The sequence below is a fragment of the Cyprinodon tularosa genome, unplaced genomic scaffold (genome assembly GCF_016077235.1).
Source record: "Cyprinodon tularosa strain WSP-4 unplaced genomic scaffold, ASM1607723v1 ctg118, whole genome shotgun sequence".
Lineage (NCBI taxonomy): Eukaryota > Metazoa > Chordata > Actinopteri > Cyprinodontiformes > Cyprinodontidae > Cyprinodon > Cyprinodon tularosa.
In genome coordinates this window covers 299464-324654 of record NW_024037981.1, presented here as the reverse complement: position 1 = coordinate 324654, position 25191 = coordinate 299464, and the positions used below count along the sequence as shown (strand labels likewise).

At 40.7% G+C, this 25191-nt stretch overlaps 2 protein-coding genes and 1 non-coding gene across 3 annotated transcripts; 1 reads left to right on the top strand and 2 right to left on the bottom strand.

The window, feature by feature from the left end:
• Nucleotides 1-1969: 1969 nt before the first annotated feature.
• st13 (ST13 Hsp70 interacting protein) lies at nt 1970-17884 on the top strand. The gene is made up of 13 exons (XM_038309321.1): nt 1970-2130; nt 2507-2658; nt 11841-11889; nt 12153-12243; nt 14352-14425; nt 14528-14594; nt 14711-14795; nt 14880-14990; nt 15185-15287; nt 15384-15500; nt 15588-15627; nt 15813-15901; nt 17254-17884. The coding sequence occupies exons 2-13, from the start codon at nt 2549-2551 to the stop codon at nt 17386-17388; spliced, it is 1071 nt and encodes a 356-aa protein (XP_038165249.1). The 5' UTR covers nt 1970-2130; nt 2507-2548; the 3' UTR covers nt 17389-17884.
• A 2830-nt stretch (nt 17885-20714) lies between these two features.
• Nucleotides 20715-24466, bottom strand: rbx1 (ring-box 1, E3 ubiquitin protein ligase). Its single transcript, XM_038309334.1, has 5 exons — nt 24310-24466; nt 22514-22592; nt 21535-21605; nt 20967-21052; nt 20715-20888 (listed from the first exon to the last, which is right to left on the bottom strand). The coding sequence occupies exons 1-5, from the start codon at nt 24385-24387 to the stop codon at nt 20876-20878; spliced, it is 327 nt and encodes a 108-aa protein (XP_038165262.1). The 5' UTR covers nt 24388-24466; the 3' UTR covers nt 20715-20875.
• A 124-nt stretch (nt 24467-24590) lies between these two features.
• Nucleotides 24591-24662, bottom strand: trnaq-cug. The gene has a single exon. It is a non-coding gene; the product is annotated as a tRNA-Gln (tRNA).
• Nucleotides 24663-25191: the final 529 nt, after the last annotated feature.

Genomic DNA, 25191 nt, shown 5'->3' with positions numbered 1-25191 from the left:
TAATTTTCTTTTTTGGAATGACAGATGAAATGTTGAAAAGGCACAAATCAGTTATAGTCTCTGCTACCAAGTCATATCATCATAACTTCCTTTATTTAGTATCAAACTGCAAAAACTGATTAAAATATATATTTTTATTTTTCAATCTGTGTATTTGCTTTTAATTTGAGCAGGTATATAAGATGATCTGCCAAAGGAATGAGTGTTTCTTTCCTCTTAAAATAAGATAATTAGATACGATGCACTTGATATAAGATAATTAGTTCTTTTTCCTCACTTTAAGCATAAATTCATCCTATTCCATTGTAGGGTTGTCACGATACTAAACTTTTCAACTCGATACCGATACTAAGGAAAATATTCGATACTCGATACCATTTTCGATACCACAAGGATAAAAACAAAGATTCCAAAATTCTACAGAAAATTTTCATTAATAAATAAAATACAATAAATAAATACAATAAAGGTTGTATGCTGTGCACAATATTAAGCAAGCTTGATAAAAAACGTATAAAATTAAAATTAAGTGTTCCTTCCTTGGCTATGCTTTGCATACATAACAATGACACTAGCCAAACCGGTTAAGAAACAAAAATAATCCTCAGCAGCTGCACCTGTTACAAAAAAAAAAAAAAGTCTGAAACTGAAAAGTGCGTAGAATTATTCAATCACACAGTGTTCTGATTATGCATTGTCCTCTATTCTGCACTTTAGATGAATGACTGCTTAGGTGCCACTGGTGGTGGCACTGTATCGATACTTTTAAAAATGAGTATTGTATCCGGATACAACATTTTGGTATCGATACTTTTTTGAGTTTCGATACTTTTGACAACCCTATTCCATTGGTACATTGTCTTACTGTGTGCCTAAATAAAGGGAAATATAACAAATTAAAGAAAAAATTACTCAGATTTTATTTTTTTAGTGTATTTCTTTCAGTGACCTGTTCTACTGGGCCATTGGCCGCTGTTAGCCCCCATCTAGAACCGCCCATGTTGCAAATTAGCCTTCAAGAGGTTATAATTTTATTTCATAGATAATTTTCACAATTTATTATTCAATTTTTTTCTAGTATTGGAAATATAAGTGCTTTCAAAATAGGATATTTTTTTTAAATGTGTTTTTTTTCTTCTATTTTCATCTTGCTATATTTATTCTAGATATGTTCTTTTTTTTCTGGTGGAAAACATTTTAATCTACCATGTAGTCTGACGAATGTGGCCTATTATTTCCCTTGTAGAGATTTAAAAACAAAACAATAAAAATACCCTATAACCATTATCTGCCTTTGCTAGCTCCCTGCACTGTTAGCCACACTCATTCTGTGGGTCAAAATTCTCCCTGGGTTTGGTTTGTCAGGCATAGAACAGTTTTTCAAGAAATTAATATAAAATTTTAGCATAAGTTATGTGTGGGTTATGTAGATTAAGACAACCATGATACATGTTTATTTTGCGCACACACACATAATCATGGTATCACAGACAGTTCCCTGTTTTGATCAGATTATAACTAGCTTCAATTTAGGTAAACACTACATTTCTCTGTGTATATTTCATTCGAGGGTGTTTTTAATTTTTCTGCGTATTATGGGTTTCTAGTTTCATAATCATAGTAAGGTTAGTTTTGTCACTTCAGTGTTTCAGATCTTTAAACATATTTTATTATCCTGAAAACATAGCCGGAGTAAACTTTATTTTAAGTTCCTAAATTAGAAAATGATTTACAAAGATGTCTCTGAAAAATACTCATTGTCTGGCTGCATAATCCAAAAACCTAATGACTGGACAGGTTCCATCGTGTTTTGGAACATTTGAGATGGACCTTTAAACATTTATTTTCAATGTTTTATTCAAAACCCAAGCTTTGTTAATTTGGCAATATTCCTTTCATATATCTTGTCCGTGTTACACAAATTTCTATAAAACTCATCCCGTCAAAAACCCTTCCTGAAAAACCGCGTTCAGGACAAACTTTACCCATGCTCCTTGGGTCTGTCCGATTTGTCGCCTGAATGAAACATAAAAGCGACGCAGCCTCCAGCAGGGCATTGGTTGAGGCGATAAAACCGACCACAACCTTCTTCTACATCGCTTCTGCTCCTCTTCAAGCATTCCCAGTCAGGTTTGTGTGCTTTTATTTTATTTAAAACATGCAAATACCGAGTTTCATTCAGCGGAGGATGGTTGTTTTCATGCGTCAAAGGATCGGCGCGTCACGCGCTGATCCACATTTCCAGAAAGTTCTCTCTTTGAACTATTGTAATATTTATTTAAATTGTTCTAATTTTTATTTTTTTATTATTTATGTTGGTTGCTTTATCTTTCTTTTTTTGGTTAAGCTGAAATATTTGGTGAATTAGAGAAAGTAGAGCAGGTAGCTCAGGTTTATTATGCCATGACATGCTAGCATCTCCTAGCTTACAGAGGAGGGTATTATCCGCTCAGCATTTAAAACGCTCTACTTGGCTGAGTTTGCCTGTCTGTTCCTCTACTTCCAGGCCGATCGCAGCGCTCCGCGTGCTGGACCTTGAGGCGCCAGCATGGACCCTAGAAAAGTGAGCGAACTGAAGAGCTTCGTGCAGCTATGCGAGTCTAATCCAGGGATCCTGCACCTTCCAGAGATGGGCTTCTTCCGCACCTGGCTGCAGAGGTCAGGATCTCTGAAACACACCGTTCATTGGGGCCTGTTTAAGGGATAAACTGACAGAGACGATCTTTGTTTGAGTTTTATCTAATATTTTAAGTCTATAACACTCTGCAGTCTGACCACGTGTTCTGACCCGCCCACCTTCCAGTTAGAACCAGCAGCCATTTGTGTTTGTGCGGAACCAGCAGGATATCAACATCCATTCAAATAGATCTATTCTCCTCCTCTAATGATATTAAAAACAGAAAATCAGGGTATAAACTGTAATGTTAATCACTGAGGAGGGCCTGGCAGGTTGCAGAGCATTATGTATGAAACAGATAGCTCAATAATGTAAACTGAGTGACACATTTTTATTTAAAGGTGGGATATCTAAAAATGCATTGCCTTGTAACAATTTTCATACCCCTTAACCCTTTATTGGGCACTAATTGAAATACTTTGAAAATCAAAATTTCAAGCCGATGGTGTTATAGCAATCCAGGACAAGACCTTATTCTTTGTAATTATTCAAAAGAATGTGGATATTTTGATGTTAAAAATAAATGTCAATGTAATAACAAGAAACACCAACTTGGCAGAATATATTAAGAAAAATAAAAAGCCCAGTCGACTTTAAAAAAGCCCAGATTGCTTTGTTTAGTCAGCCGCGGCAGATGGCCGCTCACACTTAGCCTGGTTCATCTGGAGGTTTCTTCCTGTTAAAAGGGAGTTTTTCCTCTCCACTGTTGCTACAAGCATGCTTGATGTGAGGGATTGCATTCGAGTCAATGAGTCGATGTGATCAACTGGTTTTCCTTAGATAGAAAACTTTGAATCAATTGGACTGGATGATCTGGTGAACTGTAAAGTGCCTTGAGATGACCTGTGTTGTGAATCGGCGATATATAAATAAACTGAATTGAATTGAAATAGTGCTTCTTTAAGAAATTCCTGATAAACACTCTTTGTTGCAACATAACCTTAAAGGCATTAATGCTGATACTGGCACTAACATTTTTTTACTTTGTGACTAAGCATATTAACTTTTTAACTTTTCACATAACTTTTTAACTTTCACATAAGCATATTAACTTTTTAACTTTTCAGATGTGTTTGTAAGGGGTATTCAAGTTATCAAAAACGCTAACTCGCCTTATAGAGGGTTAAACAACTAGGTTCAGTTCGGCTACACACATTAAGAAAGAATTGTGTGCCTTTTTTAGCCTTTTCTTTTATTTGGCAGTAAAATAATGATTTCACAGCCAGCCAGTTAGTGTTAACCTGACTCCGTCAGATGGATTTGCTCCAACAAATAAACAAATAATAACAACAAATAATACAACAAAGCAACAAATAATAAACATATACATAGCCGATTACTTAACAACTACCAGTTTTAACATATATAAACACAAGCCATGCATCTAAATGCAGAGAGAAAAAATATATAGAAGTTTACAACTATCACAATATTAATGAACTGTGAGAACGGCTCTGAAAATGCCATCAATGGGCGCTACATACAGAAGCTAACAAGTTCATTTAACTCTATTTTTAGCATTAGACTCGACTAGCACAACACCACAGTAAGCTAATATAACAGTTTAGCTAGCAAGAACGTGGCTATAGTTAGTACCATCAATATATTCATTTTACATTACACTAAACCTCAGTAACATTACACAGAACTGTCCTAAAACTATTTACTCACTTTATAATTCACGCACAGCTCTTTCAGAAACTTCTACCGTTACAGCTGTCTGTGTAACCATCTAGCGATCTGCGATTGTAAACTCGAACGGCAGTTGCTGTGGGCGGTCCTAGAAAGTTATAACTGGAATGCGATTGGCTGGCTGTGAGGATGACTGACAGCTAAATTAACCAATAAAGAACAACAAAACTATAACAACGGGACTGGCCTTTTTAACAGCCGCCCCCAGATTTCTTATGGAAATCTGCACATCAACATAAAAGGCCCAATAATTAGGAGAGATCCTAGTCAGGCAGCAACGGGAGGCAAATGACCCTCGCTGCTGGACGCAGGTAGTTGCGGTCTCCAACTCGCACTCTCACAGTCCTGACTCGTTCATCCGGGCCAGGGAGGACCTCTGAAACCTTTCCCACCGGCCAAAAGGCTCGAGGCAGCTGTGGATCCACAATCATGACCGGGGTGCCAACCTGGAGGTTAGGCGTTTCTGTGTGCCATTTCTGACGTGCTTGGAGACCAGGTAGGTAATACTTCAGAAAATGTCTCCAGAAATGGTCTGCCAACAGCTGACTGTGTCTCCATCTCCGCCGGCTCAACATCTCCGACTCCGGATACACGACTTGTGGGAGCGAGGCATCTAGCCGCCCCATAAGGAGAGAATTTGGGGTTATGGGGTCCGGGTCCGAGATATCTGAGGAGATGTAGCCAAGCGGTTTTGAATTGAGGATCCCCTCAATCTCGATGAGGACTGTCCTCAGGACCTCTTCTGTCACCGACTGAGCCCCTAGAGTGACCTGCAAAGCTTGCTTGAGGGAGCGGATCTCTCGTTCCCAGCAACCACCAAAGTGTGGAGCACTTGGAGGATTGAAGGCGAAGTGGATTTGTTGGGCTTGCACTTGAGGCTGTAGAGCTGCGAACGCTTCCTTCAACTCTCTTTCGCCCCCTTTGAAGTTTGTCCCTTGATCGGACAATAACTCCATCGGTTTCCCTCACCGAGACACAAATCTTCGAAGAGCCATTAAGAACGAGTCAGCATCTATGCTGCTGAGAAGATCAATGTAGACTGCACGCGTGGTCATACATTTAAAAAGAATGCCCCATCTCTTTTCACTCCTGCGGCCAATTTTAACCTCGTAGGGGCCAAAGCAGTCTACTCCGGTGGTGTAAAACGCAGGCTTGTGGAGCCGTAGTCTATTCGGGGGCAGATCCGCCATTCTTGGAATCTGGGGGGTTCCACGCCATTTCCGACAGTCAACACACTCTCGCTGATGACGACTTATGGCCTCTCTACCACGGATGACCCAATATTTGCGCCGAACTTCAGCGAATACTCTCTCCGGGCCAGGGTGAAATAGCTTCTCGTTAAAATCTTTGATGATCAACTTTGTGATCCAGTGCCGGGTGTCAAGCACAATAGGATGTATAGCATCCTGATCTAGCAGGGTGCTGTGCCGCAGACGACCCCCCACTCTGATTAACTGAGTGGTATTATCGAACTCTGGAGCAAGAGCGACCAGGCGACTACAGCTGGGTACCACCTTTCCTGCCTTCAAGCGTGCCACATCTGTGGGGAAACAATCTTGCTGCACTCGCTGGAGAAGGGATGTCTCTGCTTCCTTGAAGTCGCTAGCCGAGGGGCTCCCTTCTGCTGGTTCGTGAATGGAGCGTGCCGTAGCCTCCAGGAGCTTGCCAAAGGTGGTGAATTGACTAGCTTCTGGGATGTGTGAGACTGGCGCTGCAGTGGTGAGGCCACAAACTAGAGTTTGTCGGAGCTCATCTCCTTCTGCGGATGTAGTGACTGGTTTCTTAGGCCACTGCTCAGAGGTCCCTTGAAGGAAAGATGGGCCTTGGTACCACCGACTCTTTGTACCTAACTCCACTAGAGTTTTCCCTCGAGTAATGTCATCAGCGGGATTACTCGATGTGTCCACATAGCGCCATGCCTCACGGTCTGTGAGGTCTTGGACCTCTGCCACCCTCGTGCCAACAAACACCTTGAACCTGCATGAATCTGATTGAAGCCACGTAAGGACTGTAGTGGAGTCAGACCAGAAGGTGGTATGGCGGATGGGCAGAGAGAGCTCCGTCCAGAGCACCTTAGCCAACTGCGCTCCACTAAGGGCAGCACATAGCCCCAAGCGTGGGATTGACTGCTGCTTCCTTGGTGCTACTCTTGATCTGGCAGCCAGGAACGCCACCTCAACTTTACTGCAGGAGTCCTCTGTCCGGAGATAGGCCACTGCGCCATAGGCCTTTTCCGACGCATCGCAAAACACGTGGATATCTCTGACACTGGTGATGGAATCCATCTCCCAACTGCTGTAGCACCTGGGTAGGGAAATCTGCTGCAGGTCTGGTAGCTCACTCTCCCACCGAGTGCTGATTCTTGAGTGTCTGTCTTCCCTTGAGCAATCCAGAGTTCGGCGCTGTCTGACCTTGCCTCGGGGGGAAGGTGGCGGATCACTGAAGGGACGTTGCTCGCCCATTGGCGCAGGTCAAACCCTCCTTCAGCTAGAAGGTGTCGAAGCTGGTCCACAAGAGCCTTGGCCTCCTCCTCAGAAGCCAGACTCAACATGCAGTTGTCCATGTAGAACGACTTCTCGACTGCTTCCCTGGCGGCGTCCCCTGCGTGGTGGCTATTCCTGGCATGTTGTTGAAGGGCGAATGTTGCACAGCAGGGACTGGATGTTGTGCCAAACGGGAGGACACGCCACTCATAAACACTTGGCAGTTCTTTGCGGTTCAGATCTCTCCATAGGAATCTAAGCAGTGGTCTATCTTCAGGGAGAAGCCTCACCTGATGAAACATCCCGCGGATATCGCTACTGATGCCAACCGAATGTTCTCGGAACCTGAGGAGAACTGCGAGGAGAGAGGGACTCAGTGTGGGCCCAGGGAGGAGGAGCTCGTTGAGGTTATGACCTCTGAACTGAAAAGAACAATTGAACACCATGCGGTTCTTGCCGTTATGTTGCACCATATGGTGGGGGACGTACCAGCTAGTAGCTGTGTCCTCTTCAGCACCAGGTGCCAGTTTGACCACATAGCCAGCTTGTTCCAGCTTCTGGATTTCAGCTTTATAGGCTTGGGCTTGATCTGGTGCCTTTGCAAGCCTCTTTTCGATGCTCCTTGGCTGCGGAAGCACCGCCTCTTTTGGCGCTCGCAGTTGAGGCATTTTCTTGACATGCAAGAGCGGGGTGGCGTACCGGTGAACCCCGTCTACTTCAACTCTCACAGTCTTGGCCTCGAGGAGGTTGATGGCCTCTTGGTCTTGGCGTGATCTTACACTAGTCTTCTCACTGCGCCACGTCAGCACGTCCATCTGCCACAGTCTTTCCACCTGACTGTACAGGTCCACAGATGAGGGAAAGGTAGAATTGAAAAGGCACTGCTGTTCAGTGAAGTCGTGCCTCAGCTCCTGTACAGGGCCCTGCAGGGTCCATCCAAGGCGTGTTCTAATGGCGGCTGGCCCTTCGGGCGGCCCAAGACGAACTGGTTCCACTGGTGTTATCAGATGGGGGTAATCCGATCCAATAAGCAACAATGGCTGGGCTTCGTCGATGTGTTGCAATGGCAGTCCCTGAAGGTGATGAAACTTACGTTGCAGAGTCCTGACTGGGTGAGTATGCTTTGCTAGGCTGAACTGTTTTGCAGTGAATGCTCCCCAGATGGGGTACAGCCTTTCGGGTTCTGTAACTGGAGATATGGTAAATGAGACGGCTGCCCCATGAAGAGCCTGTAATTCCTGTCGTACTGTACGGAGAGTTATGTCTTCTGATTGTCCCTTGAGTCCAAGTTGCTGCGCAGCTGTATGAAGGAGGATGGTTCGTTCAGATCCATCGTCTAGGATCGCAAAGGCCTCCATACTTCTGTCTCCGTTTCTCAACAGGACCTTAATTAACTTCAAGAGGACCTTGCGACCTGCGGCCGGCCTATCTACGTACAGTACCTCATTGGTGGTGTTAAGCAGGACAGAGTTGGCAGCTTCGGGGGCATCCTGCATTTTCTCTGGCCTTTCAGGAACCCTTTCAGAGAACTCATGGAGCACCATTAAGTGTCGACGGTTGCAGGTTTTACATCTCATCTTAAGGTTGCATTCCCGCGCGTGATGGTCTCGGCCACAGCGCCAACATCCATTTTTCTCCTTAACCCAGCTTTCTTTCTGTTCACGGGTTAACCGCTGAAAATTGGAACAACCGTTGAGCGTGTGGTTCCCGCTATCACAATACGGACACTACATTTTCACTTTATCCCTTTTTGCAGGAGCCCTTTTCTGTGCACCTGGTGGCTCTGTCTCAGTACCCAGGAGTACCATGGTTGTCCGAGCTGCAGGCTTGACCTCCTTTCGTCGGTCACGGCTTCTGGCTGGGGGCTCCCTTCTTGAGCTACCAGTAAACCTTGTGTTATCCTCCTGTACCTGGATCTCGAATTCCAGCCAGTCTGCCAGATCAAGCAGAGTGGGAATGGGAGTCCGGTGTGGATGGATAAAACGGCGGAAGTTAGACCTTAGGTCATGTGGGAGTTTCCCTAGCAGTCTTGAGACATGTGAACCACACTCAAGTTCCACTTCACCTTTCCTCCCCAGCTGCTCCAACAGACCCACCAGTGAACGCACTCGCAGAGCGAACAGCCTGAAAGCCTTGATGTCACCACTGGTGATATTTGAACCATCCATCAGCTCAGCGATTCGCTGTAGAGCTAACTGGTGTGGCTGCCCGTACTGCTTGTCAAGAGCGGCCATCGTGTCAGAATAGGGGGACCTTGAGTTGTTTTAGGAGTCGGCAACCAATAGAGCTTCTTCCAATTTGAGATGGTCCATGAGAATCTGGAATTTGAACCTCTCATTTGCATCTTCGGGGAGGAGATTTTCCAGGGCTATTTTCATCCGGGAGAACTCTCTGGGATTTGGATGTGTGAAGTCTGGTATGGTTGGCGTAGGTCCCTTATACAGCCTCAAATGGCTGGTTGGTGAGGGTGGACTCTGCTTACTCTGGTGCGAGCGCCGATGGTAGGAAGGTAATAATGAGCTCTCCTGCTGGTAAGACCGATGAGAGTCTCTGCGGTGAGTGTAGTCTCGCGGTCTAGGCGTCTCCTGCCTATACCTGTCTGCACTGGACGAGCGTGAACAGAAAGTGTCTTGGTCAGTGTGAGACGACCGATCCTTTGCTGGCCCCTGTGGTCCAGCCTCTGGGCCAGGGCTGCCTGAGTGTGCTGGGTTGGCAGTGGGTCTCCTGGTTCGTGGGGCTGGAATAGGTCGGGTTGGTTCTGTCTGTTCTCTCTCCTTACTTCGCCGAGGTGCTGGGATTGGTCGTGTGGTGGAGGAAGACCGGGAGAGGTAGGACGGCTCCACTCTTTCATATCTAGGCTGGTGCTGATGGTCCGAATGGTCGATATCCATTCTCGCCATTCCTAACTGCAGGGCGTCTTGCCGACGACGGAGGTATTCGATTTCTTGCCTCATTTGTTCCTTAGTAGTTTCCCAACTGTCCTTTACCAACCACCTTGGTGGTGAATAGGAGGCTTGACTTACAGGAGGTGAGGATGTAGGGGCTGCTGAGAATCGCCACACCTCATTGTCCGCTACATAGCGGCTTTGTATGTATGGTGGTGACGAACGCCTCATGGAGCCTAGGTCTCGGTCACCATGGGCTGTGGCATAAGATGCTCGTAGCTCAGGGCCCCTGGCACATTCCTCTTCGTCTGAATAATCCAACATCTTATTCTGCAGCGAGTCTGAATCCGGCTCGAAGGACCATGAAAAATACGGTTAGCTGTATGAAGCTCTCACCCGTACCAGAACGGTTGGCTGGCAAGCCCTCACCCGTTCTACTGATGCTGATTAGCTAAAATTCAGACACACTGCAGCTGTCCAGTAAGAGACAGATTCCAAAAGGTTGAGTGTTGGATTTTTATGTAGAAGAAGTTTCCAAAATACAGTTAGGTGTGGTTCTGCAACAAATAATAAACATATACATAGCCGATTACTTAACAACTACCAGTTTTAACATATATAAACACAAGCCATGCATCTAAATGCAGAGAGAAAAAATATATAGAAGTTTACAACTATCACAATATTAATAAACTGTGAGAACGGCTCTGAAAATGCCATCAATGGGCGCTACATACAGAAGCTAACAAGTTCATTTAACTCTATTTTTAGCATTAGCCTCGACTAGCACAACACCACAGTAAGCTAATATAACAGTTTAGCTAGCAAGAACGTGGCTATAGTTAGTACCATCAATATATTCATTTTACATTACACTAAACCTCAGTAACATTACACAGAACTGTCCTAAAACTATTTACTCACTTTATAATTCACGCACAGCTCTTTCAGAAACTTCTACCGTTACAGCTGTCTGTGTAACCATCTAGCGATCTGCGATTGTAAACTCGAACGGCAGTTGCTGTGGGCGGTCCTAGAAAGTTCTAACTGGAATGCGATTGGCTGGCTGCGAGGATGACTGACAGCTAAATTAACCAATAAAGAACAACAAAACTATAACAACGGGACTGGCCTTTTTAACAAAACCAATCAGATCAACGAAGCATATGATGTACTGACAGACCGACAACGAAAACACAACCACAAGCCAGGCTACTCTTGCCGAAACCAGTCGGGAGAAGAGCAAAAACATCTTTTCCTCTGAGAAAAGCCTCCAGAGCAGTGTTTTGCTCTTCTTTCAGTGAAGAAATACTCTGTAATTCCGATAAAACTTGCTCGATAGCCACGATAACGCTAGTTTCATCAGCTGAAGCCGCCATGTTCTGTAGACTGAACTGTCGCGCTTCTCGTTGCGTCACACCTCAACCCGCCTCAAAGCCAACGCTGATTGGACGTTCGTTAGGTGAACGGCTCCAAATTTTCTTCAACGGAGAGTCTCCAGACTGATCTGCGAGTGAAACCTTGAAAGCTCGCGAGATCAGAATGGTCTCACGAGGCTAATTTAGTGTTGACATGGAGCCGATTGGAGAATCTTTGAAAAGGTTGAAGATGAGTGAAATGATACAAAAACCAGTGAAATGTTAAAGGCTGCTCAGTAATTATATGAAAGATTTAATCGCTGTAAGACCAATGACTAATTGCTAATGGAGAAGGGTATCTAATTTATAAATCCTATTTAATGAAATTAAATAAAACAGTTTTTTTAGAATATTTTCTTATTTTGTATCTAAAAACAAAGTTCTTTGTTGAATGAAAATGATTATGAATCATTGTGTGTTAAACTGAAAGCTTTTATCTAACCCAGTGGTGGGAATCCTCACTGCTCCTCCTCCTACTGTGCATTTTAGGTGTCTTTATAACCAATGCTGGTTCAGATACTCAATCATCCCTATGAAATACACTGGACTTTGTTGCTTTAAGAAAATATGTTGAGAATTGATAGGGATGTTATCCTTTTCTGAATCGCAGAATAAATTAAAATATTTTGGATCCATTTTATAATCATAGTTGCATTTACTATATCCTCCTCATGTTCTCTTGCAGTATGGGCGCTAATATCCCTCCGCCGGCTAATAAACAGGATTCATGCCAGGTAATGTGCAGATTATATTTTACTTTCCAAAGGTTTTGGTGTCGTTTATGAGAAAGAAACAACCCCCCCACTCTATAAAGCCTCGAACTTAATGCTATTCCTGACATTTTGAATTGACAAAACTTCCTGGATGGGAAGCGAAAGGTTTTCAAACTTGGAAACAATGTCTAGCGGATTGTTTTTTTTTTTTTTTTTTTTTTTTTGGGAATTTTTTTTAAAAACAACAATAATTATGAATGACAGGGTGTTTGTGTGATGTTTAGGGTGGCTGTCCATGCGGTCCTTCTCCTTCAGCAGCGTCGCCTCCTGAGCCGGAGTCTCCAGTGGACCCTGAGAGCGAGGAGAGTGAAATAGGTACTGAGGAGATGCAATAATTGTCTGATCACAGCTTATGGGTTGATTTTATGTCTAGTGATTTGGTTATGTGTGTTTTCTGGTGAAAGATCCAGTTAGACCAAATTTAAGTCCAGACAGAACCCTCAAACCTAGTATTTATGATGCCACAGTTTTTTTTGTTTTTTTTTGGGGTCTTTGGAAAAGAAACGGCTCACAGTATCAGTTTATGCACAGCAGGCATGAGGGGATTTTCTACACCTTTATCATCTGATTGTCAACAAACACACCTGAGAAACTCCGTCATAGTTTCATCGAAGTGACGGTTTGGGCTCCAATGGTTATTTTTAATGTCACTCTTAAAAGACTGGTCAGCTTGGTGAACTGACATCGACGTTTTGTCTAACTAGACATGGTAGCAACATAAACATGCGTTCTCCAGGAAATTAATATCAGTGTCATCCTTAAAGGGCAGTTTTAGCCAATTCTTTAGAGCTAATATTGGTTTGAAAATGACGAACCAAGTTCTTCTCTTTGTTTCTCGTTTAATCGGCTTCAAAACACAAAAGTCTCTGCGCCTTAACGTAGGACCAGGATGTTGGTTTCTTTATTGTATTTTTTCATTAAAGGAGTAATTTTACCTGAAAAATCCCTCGTAAATTGTCTCTAATGTTTAATAATTTTAGTAGAAAAAGCAAGTAGATACAGTCCATTCTGACATCAGAATTTGTCTTGTAAATCTTCTGTTCGTGGATTTAGCATTAGCAGCTTTAGCAGTTTGCCTTGGTTCGTTTGTTTTCCCGTCTGCTACACAGTAGCCGTGTTTCCATTCAACTGAGAATAATATTTTAAACGAACTTTGAAAGTTCTTAAAAAAGGAAATGCGAGTTGGCTGTGTTTCCATTTGGTTCAACTAATGATTATTTTGCAAATCAGTCTGTTGATTATTATTATTATTATTATTTTTCAATTAATTGATTATTAATCCGATAGCCAAAGGTTCCTTAAAGATTTTTTATGAAAATAAACCCGATCAAACGAAAGCTTTACCACTTGAGGAGTTCTGATTAGATCATATTGACAGATGAAAAATATTTTTATCTTAAATGCAAAATATTTATATATTTTGATATAATTACTGCTCTATGTGGGTTCCTCTATCAGCTAAAGGCATGTCTTAAAGTCTCTGTACTCCAGGCAATGATTAATAGATTTTTTAATTAGTTGACGATTATTTCAATAATCAGTTAATTGTTTCCCCCGGGTTTAAAGAGAATTACCCAGCAGCACAAAGCGTATTCCCATGTTACGTCATCACGCATGGCTGTAGTAAATAGGAAGTAGAGACTTTAATCTAGCACTGACCACGGGTCAGATAATGGATGTAAGTTTTAATGAAATATACATGTACACCCATAATGGGAACATCCTGGAAGACGTTGACAGTTTTGGCTGATAAGTCATGTGAAGTGAAGTATGTCAGAGCTGATTTTAAAGTGTTTCATCTCCTTTGTGCATTAATCCTGTTTCACAAAAACAAAAAATCACCTCAAGCGAGTCAAAAATTAGATTTTATGGGAGTTTATTTAAATTTTTCTGTTTTTATCAAGCTTTACTGATGCGATACCTCGAAATGGCTAATGGAAAAACACCTAATGGTTGCTATCATCGCAGTTAAAATTCAGCACACCTCATCAGGGTTGAGGTCGATACAGAGGAAGGGCCAAAACCACACTGATTGGATTTACTGATTAAAATAATGAATCCAACAAAAAACAAAAAAAACAAAAGGATTTTATGACTGTGTTTAGCTGAAGCCCAACATTATTCTTTTTTTTTTTTTCTCTTGTTCTCTCTTCCTATTGAAAGCGACTTCTGACGGCATCCTTCTTGCAGCTTAATGCAGTACGTTCAGCTGTATTGTATTTCCCATTTAGCTGAATGTTGTCCAGCCTGGGAAGCCATGACTTAGTTTTAAAGCTTCTCTGTTGCTCCGTTTGTCCTCAGTAGGGTCGAGGCTTTAGATATGTTGAAGATAAGAGGATAGGAAGCTGACAAATGCAGATAAGATTGTTTGGAGTGTCTGCTTTGGGAGAAAAGAAAAAAGACCTAATGCTTCTTTCTTTTAGAAATCGACAACGAGGGAGTGATTGAGCCGGACACAGATGAGCCGCAGGAGATGGGAGAGTTTGAAAACGCTGAGGTGAAATGTTTCTCCTGTACCAATGAAGAGGTTTAAGTGAAAGCTCAGCAGTTCAGTCAGACAAAGGCTGGAGATGAATCATTTCAATTTGTTTTTTTATAGATTACAGAGGAGATGATGGACCAGGCCAATGAGAAGAAGACTGAGGCTATCAACGCTCTTGGAGAAGGTTGCAACTCAGATCCACGAGTGATCTATTTATTTAAAAAATAAAATAAAATAAAAAGCAATCTTCAGGACTAGAAGGGATTGTCTTCATTAACCTTTTCTTTCATTATATCCTAGGTGATCTTCAGAAAGCTTTGGATCTTTTCACAGAAGCCATCAAGCTGAACCCTCGTGTTGCCATTCTTTACGCCAAGAGGGCGAGGTGAGCATGTTGGATTGCTTTTAAATGGACCTTCCTACCTCAAACATAAAACGGCTGTTTAAAATGTTCCTGTCTCTGTGTTAGTGTGTATATTAAGATGCAGAAACCCAACGCGGCCATCAGAGACTGCAACAGAGCCATCAGCATCAACCCAGACTCTGCACAGCCCTACAAGTGGAGGGGCAAAGCGCACAGGTACTAGAATAAAACCCGGTAATAGAAATGTTTGTCTCCTCCAAAGGGGAGGATGTTCAGTTTTAATTTTACAACCTCTTACTCCTTGCACAAAGTAAACATCCCTTAAAACTCAATGCATGAAGGATAAAGGTTGTATGATGTTGAAATGTGCAGCAGTTTGCTTGTTTTACTTCATGCGTGTTTCTTTGCAGGCTGCTTGGTCACTGGGAGGAGGCAGCCAAAGACCTGGCCATGGCCTGTAAGCTGGACTACGACGAGGACGCCAGCGTGCTGCTAAAGGAAGTCCAGCCCAAGGTACCAGATTGGGGAAGCATAGATGCTCTGCAACTTTACAGATGGGATTTTAAAGTATAAATGGTTTAAATTGCTCACTTTACTGTCGTTTATCAGGCTAATAAAATTCTGGAGCACAGACGCAAATATGAGCGGAAGAGGGAAGAGAAGGAGATTAAACAGAAACAGGAGCGCATAAAGAAAGCCAGAGAGGAGCACGCACGAGCACAGAGGGTGAGTCTCCCACTTTCTTGGAGATTTTAAATCCAATCTGATCAAATTGCCTCACTTTTATTTTTATTTTTTTTGGGGTCATGGCAGGAAGAGGAAACCCGACAGTTTGGAGGAGGATTCTTCCCAGGTACGAGTGGCAGTATTTCCTTTCTGCTACGCACTGCATGGAGTTATTAACAAGTTGATCATTGAAGTCCTACTCATGTTAATAAGAGGGTTGTGTTTAGATTTGTTTTCAGAAGAAACACAGGTTATTTTATTTTAGACTATTGATTCTGTTCACCATAGTAACCATTTGGATCTGTTCTACAGGAGCTGCTGGATTCCCGGGGGGGGTCCCTGCTGGTATGCCCGGTCTGGGTGATTTCCTCTCAGATCCCGAGGTTCTCAACGCCATGAAGGTGACTCTCAAATTAACAATAATCCCTCATGTTAAACCACCTTTCATTATATTTTATAGATGCTCAGCTTCAAATATGGAGTTTCTTTTTATTCAATAAGTCTGGAGGAACCAAAATGCTAATGTCAAAAATGTTTGGTTTATATCTGGATCGTTCTGTTCATGCATGTTTTTACGACTCAATCAGCAAACAAAACGGTTAATATTAGTTATAAGAGCTGGATTAAATAAATGTACTAACTTATTATATACATGCACTGCAGACTTGAACCAAAGTCTGACAGCAAATAGGAGTATATTTTCTCACAAGTCAACACTAACTCACCATGGGGGGAAAACAAGAGGGCAAAAGGAGCGTCTAGAAATTTTAGCATCATAATAATATATATATTTCAGTAATTAGATTAAACATTTTAACTGTTAAAAATATATTTGAGATACTAAATTATTTCCATTCTGATCATGAAGACTTACATTTGATTAAAACTCCAAATCACAGAGAATGCTCAAGTATTCCATTAAAATAACAAACCTTGTTCCAGAAATGAGTTTACTGAACAGAATATTCATTTATTACTGGAGCGGGGCTCCTTTTGCTTGCATTACAGCCTAAATGATCAGCCAGCGGTTCTGTTGAGGGTTTAAGCTAGCCCAAGATGCTTCAGCATTGACTCTGTATTCTTCAGGAATGTCAGAGTCCCGTCATAAAGATTTACTAACAATGGCCTGGTAACGAGACAATTTTTGTTTCAGCTGAGGTGGAAAAGGGATGCATCTACACGTAATAGGATAGTAGCTCCTTAGGACTGAAGATAAGGACCTTTTATTATAATTAATTTACTGATAGGAGAGATGCTTGGAATAAATTACTGCAGTGTTTCCCACAGGATTTTAGAAAAGTCTCTGACCCTCGGGGGTTTTTATGTGTACCAATTTTTAAGTGTGGTGTATTCCACTTAAAGGGGAATGCTGTTTTTTTTTTTTTTTTTTTAAACATTGGGTCCATTATTTTAGCTATGACATCATGTTCTACTCACCCATATGGGGTTTGTTTCATTTGGAGCCGTTCTGAAGATTTTCCGTTGGGTTACACCAAGTGCTTGGAGTGGGCCCCGCCTGGGTAGTAGAACCGTCACTGACCATCTCTCTTTCTCCGTCTATATAAGACTGCGGCGGGCCCAAACTCGTTCATTAATGGGAAAACACAGTTACTGTTTAAGAGTTTCACTGAATTAGAGGAATAGTTTAAGTCTTTTTACAGCAGGTTGAATTATTAAGATGTTCTTTATGTCAGTCAGATTTGTTTCTAAGGGTCTGTTTTAAGCTGATTGTCTGTTTCTGATCCAAATCCAGGACCCTGAGGTCATGGCTGCATTCCAGGATGTGGCCCAGAACCCGGCCAACATCTCCAAGTATCAAAACAACCCCAAAATCATGGCTCTGGTCACCAAGCTGAGTTCCAAGTTCGGAGCCCCCCCGCAGCCGTAGGCGGGAAGGAGACCAGAACCGAGTGGTGGGAGGATCCAGAAAGCGCCGCTTTTCAACAATTGTTCACTGTGTTTAGTTCAGAGTGGGGGGGTGATGTCAAACTGGTGCGATGGCACAGAAAGAAAAAAAACCCTGTTGAGCAACTTTTTTGCGATGTTCTTACTCAGCCTGTTAGCACTTCACTGTACCAGTTAATGAGGGGGGTTCAGATTCTTGGGCCACCTCTCAGACGGGACTTTTCTTAACCTCTGTCGCTGGAACGGCTGATCTGAAGCCGCCTGCATTAAGACTCTAGTGTTTCCTACAAACATTTAAATACATTGTCCAGTTTTTGGTTTTTCCCTCTGGTTTTCTCTGAACTCTGTCTTAGATCACTCACACAGCTGTCGGTGTGCTTTATCTGATCTGTTGAAGCTAAAGAAAGTACTAATGTTAATGTTTTAACCTGCTGGAAAAAAAACGTTCAAAATAAAAAATGACCCTTGATTTAAAACAGGTTTTATTATAACTTCAGCTTGTATTTTATTCTAATCCATTTTTTTCTTTCCTTATTTGGCCCTTGATTCCCTTGGTTGGTTTTTACAGGGTCGATTCCAGTGGACCAGGAGACTGGAAGTGATGAAGCAGAGTTATTTTTTCTCCAGCAAAATGGAGAGAAAATGGTTTGATGGGATTGATCTGAAGTTATTACATAGTCGTTAATGATTGTAATAAAATATAAAGGAGCGAATTTAGCTGATGAGCAACTCTTTCCCCTTTGTTTTTAGCGTCAATTTCTAGGATTTTGGTTTCAAACTTCTTTACTTAAAATAATGAGAATTGTTTACATTAATCAAATCTTTAAAGAAAATTAAAAACTGACTATTTTAGTGAAAGAAGCTACCTGGATTTGCAGCATCTCAGCCTGTTTGACCAATGGAGATTCAGAAATTTAAAATTATCAGCTACATTTGAGCTGCTGGCTTAGATAATTTACTACTTTTTCCATAATAATCATGGTTTTAACTATTAAAGCAAAATTCTGACATGCCCTCAGAGGTGGACTGCTGTTTTTAAGACTTTAAACTTTTATGGAATAATGGAGCAGATTAGGAATCATTTCATTTAAAACTTTAGAAAAGTCAGACTTGGTTGTTAAATTCGGATCCAACTTAGGCTCCATAAATCTCGATTGGTATGAGCCTCAAATTCAAACCTGGTTCAACTAATGTGTTTTGCCTTTCACAAAAGCAAATGATGCAGTCGATCATATTTCATTGCGAAAAAGGAACTTGCAGTATTTTATTTTATTCAAATATAAAATGCAATTCCTGTAACTATCAATAAGAGCAGAAAGGGATGTTGGGACATTGCTGAGATTAAATGTGCAATTTGTCACTTTTTTCATATTTCAAAGTGATATATCCAAATGTAACTGGTGTCTATTTGGTCATTTAAAAAAAGTGTTCCATTTTCAATAAAAAAAAGGAATTATTTTAATGAAAATGTAGTCTAATACTTATGTCCCAGTTTGAGAGTTTCTGTCTGAATATCTAAGTCACAGTTTTATTCTTGAACTGCTTTTAATTAAAGTAGTCTCATTTTAGCCAAAATCTTGCATGGATTAAAGAAATGATAAAATATTCTAATCTAAGGAATTAAAACTTTCCCACATTTAACGCCTTTCAGTAACCTCAGCAGTGGAACACCAACCTTGTAACGGGTGAAAAAGAACAAAAAGCTCCTTTAAAAATGATTGCTCTGATTAAACTGTCTTTATGTCAACATAAAGACCAGATTTTTACGTTGAACTGTATTCATATATTCATGACTTTACACTCCTGGCAGAAATGCACAGGCTTCTGCACAGTGTGTGGCAAACGAGTTTTCTGTTGGAACGATGAGGTCGAGTTCAAGTAGTTAAGGAAATTAACCTTGTCTGGAAATTAGTAACATTCAAGCATATGAGTCAGGGATGATTTAATTTTGTGACATGTAGATTATAACTTTCATTTTTAATGACACCACTCATTCGGGCTAAATGATGACGCTAAAACCTTTCTGTCCTGACTGTGGCCTCTGGTGCTGGATTCGACAAAGACACAGTTTGAACTCAGTCGGTCCTAACCCTGGAAACTAACCGGTTAAGTTTACTGGCTTTATTGTCATAGTAACCGAGGCAGACTTATAGAAGCCAGACTTGTTCAACTAAGTCTGACTAGAAAATAAGCCAGTTTAATTAAACAACCCTCTATTGTCATTTTCTCAGTGTTATTGTTTCGGCACAGATCAATCCTTTTCCTGGCATCCATAGGATCTGAATTAAATATTAGATGGTATTTTTAAGTACCGGTAAATAACTTCAGAATCAGCGGAACTAATGTGGTGTTACATTTCGAAGAACAATACAGTTGTATTAAGAAAAATCTGTTTAACTGCAGCCAGTAATGTTGATTCCAGCCCTTAGGTTTTAAAAGTGTCTAATATATTTGTGATGTGGAAGGAGGACTGGCAAGATCTTCCCCAGATAGCTCTGAATAGGTTCCCATCTGCTTAATGTACCTCCCTATTAAAGAATGATGTGTGCAATGACAGACTAGATTCCCACAATCTGTCTAGTGTGAGCTCTAAACTAGAGAGCTCATTTTTAAAATGTCCAGGCATTTATTAAATTAGTTCTGACTCCACTTTATTACACATACCAAATCTGCAGTCATTTTTTTCCCCACTAAATGCACACAAATCCAGGTACCAGATGTTATATACTGTATTTTCATGACCATAAGGTGCACCGTACTAAAAGGCGCAGTCCCAGTTATGTGTGCCATTACTGTATTTAACACACACATAAGGTGCACCGGATTATAGGGCACAGGTTTTATATTACCGGTACATGTCCTCTACTACGTTTAAATACCTCTACTGCGTATTTAAAAATAGAGCGGGAGCAAAACTGAGTATGTTTGTGCTTTATTCATGTATTTATCAAACCTGGGAGCTGGCCGTGAGACAGATACATCGTTGATGACACAGAGCGCTGTGATCACTCCTCTGATACAGTTTATTGACGCATAAATTAACTTAAAATGCAGAAATCTGCCGGTATAATATGTTTGCACCACACATTTTGAGGGGAAAAAAAGATGTTTGTATGCTCCTTATAGTTGTGATAATATGGTAAATCTTTTTAAAACAAAGAGTAGGCCAGGACATAACTAAGAAACCCAAATCAAGAATCATCGGGCTTTCTTCCATAGGATTACTGCTCTGTAACACAGTGAGCCCTCTGGACGCTCTGAGCCTTTATCCATCGCGATGCGATTCATAAACCAACTCATAAACAAGCGTACCTGTTTGTGATAACATTACTCTTTATTCATGTACTCACAACATCCCAAAAACAAATAGGTGTAAAACAACGTCTAGTATTATAAGCAAAGGAGGGGGGGTATGAAGACAGAGAGGCCGGTGTTTGCAGAAGCCATTGATCGAGTCTAGAATAAAACAGCTAGTGTCCGTATCTGTGAAGACATGATGGAGACAGAGAGTCAGCACAGCTGTTAGAGGAAAATCTCCACCTAGCAACTCATCATACTCACTTCTGAAACTCCCACTCTCTGTTGTCCAGAGGACACACCTGTCTGGTTTTCAGCCAACGGGAAATACAGTGAAAATGAAAGGCGTGCTGTGGAACGAAAAAGGAAATGAGTTAAAAAACAAAATGGAAGTAAAATGATATTAGCAACTTATTGGGAGACGTCTGTTATGTTTCTATTTTTTAATGTAGCCCTAAAACCAAAGGTTTGAATCATGAGCTCAAATGTTTAACAGCCAATTAAAAATAATGTCAATAAAAAAGTTCATAAAATTGAATATTCTGCTTAGATAATTTTGTTATCAGATAAATTAAATTATTATTTCAAATTCAAACTACACAGTGTTTTATTTTATAATTATTTTTTTTTGCCTGAGGTTTACCCATATGATGATAGTTTCTAACCTTTAGCATTTTTAGGAGCAGATTTTTTTAAAATTAACGTATATTTCCAGAAAAGAAGTGAAGGAATTTCAAAAACATCTAAGCCGCTTTAAATGAAATCACTCAAAATTTTGAGATTAAGAAAAAAAAAAAAAAAGATCTTGAAAAATGTCAGAGTTAAAGCTCACATTGCAGACGCCCCAGGCCACGGTGCACTCTTCCGATGTGGCAGAAGCCTGGTTGGCCTGACACTCTATACCTGAAGGAGAAGTTTTAAAAATCATCAATCGACAGCATGCAGAGACAACAAAATCATTTGCTCTTTAAAAAGTGGGCAAAGGATTATGATGTAACACAGCAGACAAGTAAGCCCCAGATTCCACATCCTCTGTCACCGCTCTGCTCACGTACGTCTTCTTTATCCTTTACCGTCAAAATACGGAGCCAAGATATTATTGCTCCGCTGAAAGCCAGTCATGTTAAGATACGCAATTGCAATCGAAACAAACAGGAAAAATAATGTCGAGAAGATACAGTTTGTCAAATTAAAATATAGTAACAATAGATCGAAGACTACAAATTAGAGCACAATTCTTATATATTCCCAAAAACTAAGACTGTTTAATTAAATTATTGGATGCAAACTATTGGTACTTTAACATACCCGGAGGCAGCTTTCTCATCTCAATCAAAACATTTCTTTTTTGCTGAGAGGATTAAAAAGTTTCATCAAATCCAGTCAAAACTTCCAAGAGCGCATCTCACAACTTCAAAACAAACTTCCTATCACAGGTGTGGATGAAGAGATAATGAGTTTGGAAGTAGAGAACAAACATAGTTAAAACAAGCCAATTTTGTATGATCCTTGTTATCCCTGATACAAAAAAATAAATAAATATTTAGGCAGAAACTGTACATATTCTTGATGAGGGGGATTTTTTTCAATATTTCATTTTACATTTTAAAGTGTTAATTTCTGCTTGTTTTGCTCCTATGAATTTAACAATAATATCGTGCATGCTCTCCTTGAGCCTCGTGGAAGTCAGAGTGGAGGCAGATGGGAGGGAAAGCCGAGGCTATATGCTTTGCTTTGCACAGGCGGTCTGGAGCGGAGCGGAACAGAACAGGGCGGTTATGTAGGATGTGGATTTCAGTGTGAAAACTCACAGAGATCCATGATGTGGTTCCTACAGATGGCACAGTTATCCACCACTATGTCCCAGGCCCACAGCGCAACAGCATTCCACTGGGGAGGAATACAAACAGGAAAAATTATCAACATGGCCTGAAGCGTGCTGTCTGGTGGGCAACAATAGCCTTAAAGTATATGGAGATTTATATCTCAAAATACCTGGTAGTAGAGGGCAAACATTAGACATTAGGTAGCCTGTGAATATATAGTTCTGAAATCAATGTGATAAGTTCTGTAGTTCTTGCAGGTCATTTTTAGCCTGCAAGGGTTTACGATAAAGGTCGACTGATAGATGTTTTTTCTTTAGGCCGATGCTGATTATTTTGACATAAGTATAACCTTTGTACAGCTGATTTTTGTTTTCTCTTCCTTCCTTCATTTATAAAATAAAAATGACACAATGATAACAAATAGAAGCATTTATTAACAAATCGTAGAAAACATTAACGGATAGCAAATGAGTGAGTGGCAATACATGTGCCTTACATGATCTAAAGGCATGTAATAATGGGCTGATAATGATAGGAAAAAAAAACAAAACACAAATATCACCCAAAAATACCTAGTCATTAACTGTCATAAGTGGTTCCCAGGAATAGACGGTAGTGTCGAGGAAACACAAATTTGCTCCCCATCTGTCTTCTATTGAGCGTTTGATCCAAGGGGTTAATGAAAGACCAAAACATCCACCAACCGATATTTTTCGCTGATATTAGCGATATAAATGTTGTTTAAATTGAGACTTGTATAACAGTTAAAATTGAGGAAGAAAAGCAAATATCGGCTAAAAAATATTGGCAAAATATGTCAGGGATCAGTAAAATGCTGTCAAAATTATTCATATCAACCTTAAAAGACCTAGATTAGTCAATCTCTACAAGGGATAGTCAGAGCAGTCCAATTCAACAGACTTTGGATACATTAAATAAGTTGTTGTTTGGTCCGCAGTATTTCAATATCTGACTACTTGCGTTTACCCCACGTCCTTGAACCATGAAGTAAGAAATTCATAAAGAGTGATGCTTTACAAGGCCTAAATAATCCAATGCTAACATCATGATGATTGATCCCACAGCACACCTTCTAATAAAGTCCATCCTGCAATGAGGCAGGGCTGATCTGGCAGCAGAATTAGGCAGGTGGTCATTATGTTATGCTCGACCAGTGTATGAAATAAGAAAATGGGAGCAGATTATGTTTGTCACCTAAATATCTTAACATAATTAAAAGGTGAAAATGTATTTTGTCTTTAATACGGTGACGACAACGATGCAGGGCTGATTGTGTTAGAATGAAAGTGAGTTCTCTGTATATTAAGATGGGGATTAAGAAGTAATCCGTCTGATTCGTTTGAAAATAAGCCAAGATGACATTGCAAAACCAAAATACATACATAAAAAACACAAATAAAGAGTACAACTAATTGGTTTTGTGAAATTACGCCTGTTGAAGCTAACTGAGTAAGCTAACGTAGCATATGGGGAAGCATTAATTTGTCTTAAAACAAGGGCGGCTTATCTGTTTCCACTAAAAATAGTTAGTATCATACAACTAATAAAGACATTTGACCTCTTTTATTTAAAGCTGATTCGAGGCTTTTTGTTGCTAGTATGACGCATGCAAATCCCCAATGGGACATGCTAATAGTTTAGTAGCTAACGTTAGCTGTATTAAAAGGGCTTAATCTGGGTTTAGCGTTAAACTGTAACTAACAGCATAATGTCGACATTTACGAAATACAATTTGACCACTCTACTTCACACAAAGATACCTTTTTGACTTCAAATCGCTTCTTGCTCGCTCCACTGTTAGCACCGCTCGGTGTGTCAACATCCATAGCTGCTGCCATCTTGGATAACCAGGGTAGCTTAGCTTAAATTGTTCTCCCGGAAGGAGCGGCAATTTCCGTTAACATGTTTCCAAATTAAGTATTTGGTGTGAAAATGTTGCCACAGTAAGGTTATGTGAATAGACTATACCATTTAAACGATTTGACATAATTTAATGTATTCTTTATATATAAAGGCTTATTTTAGAGAAGAAAAAATAATTAGGTTCCACCGAGATTTGAACTCGGATCGCTGGATTCAGAGTCCAGAGTGCTAACCATTACACCATGGAACCCCATGACTACGCAATGCACAAAAAGCGGTTTAGATAACTGGTAAGCGGTAGCGTACCCCCGACCCGAGTGTATCAGCTGTAGTATTCTATTCTGATAACCCTTTATAGTTGCAGGATTTGCAGATAATCTTGCTTACAACTGGTGTTGGTGTCTTTTTGACTGTTTTGTTAATGGGTAGACTCATTTTCTTTCATCATCACTTTCTTTTTGACTTGAAAGATTGTAAAAGTTTGGTTTGCACTACAGGTGAGCGTGAAGTGGTATTTGTTGGTTTATCCAATTGTCTGCCTGGGTATGTATTAGTAGATTTTGCAATTCTGGTAAACAGAAATTTTTTTTCCAGTGCCTAAAAAAACTGCCTACATTGGCAAGAACATAAGGTACAGGTTTTATAACAACAAAATAAATAATATGCTCTTACAGTCTTCTTCAACATGTGTTTTATTGTTGCCAATTTATCTTACATTTAAGCTGTTCATTTGTTTGTTTCCCCCACAAATACAGTTCAAACCATTTGCTGTCTTGGTA

Excerpts from the sequence above, each read along its gene's own strand:
- st13 (XM_038309321.1), top strand. The coding sequence starts at position 2,549 with ATGGACCCTAGAAAAGTGAGCGAACTGAAGAGCTTCGTGCAGCTATGC. Across the intron at positions 11,890-12,152 it reads ATAAACAGGATTCATGCCAG|GGTGGCTGTCCATGCGGTCC; the intron begins GTAATGTGCAGA and ends TGTGATGTTTAG. Across the intron at positions 15,902-17,253 it reads AGGTTCTCAACGCCATGAAG|GACCCTGAGGTCATGGCTGC; the intron begins GTGACTCTCAAA and ends ATCCAAATCCAG.
- rbx1 (XM_038309334.1), bottom strand. The coding sequence starts at position 24,387 with ATGGCAGCAGCTATGGATGTTGACACACCGAGCGGTGCTAACAGTGGA. Across the intron at positions 22,593-24,309 it reads AGCGATTTGAAGTCAAAAAG|TGGAATGCTGTTGCGCTGTG; the intron begins GTATCTTTGTGT and ends ATTCCTCCCCAG. Across the intron at positions 21,606-22,513 it reads GAACCACATCATGGATCTCT|GTATAGAGTGTCAGGCCAAC; the intron begins GTGAGTTTTCAC and ends CTTCTCCTTCAG.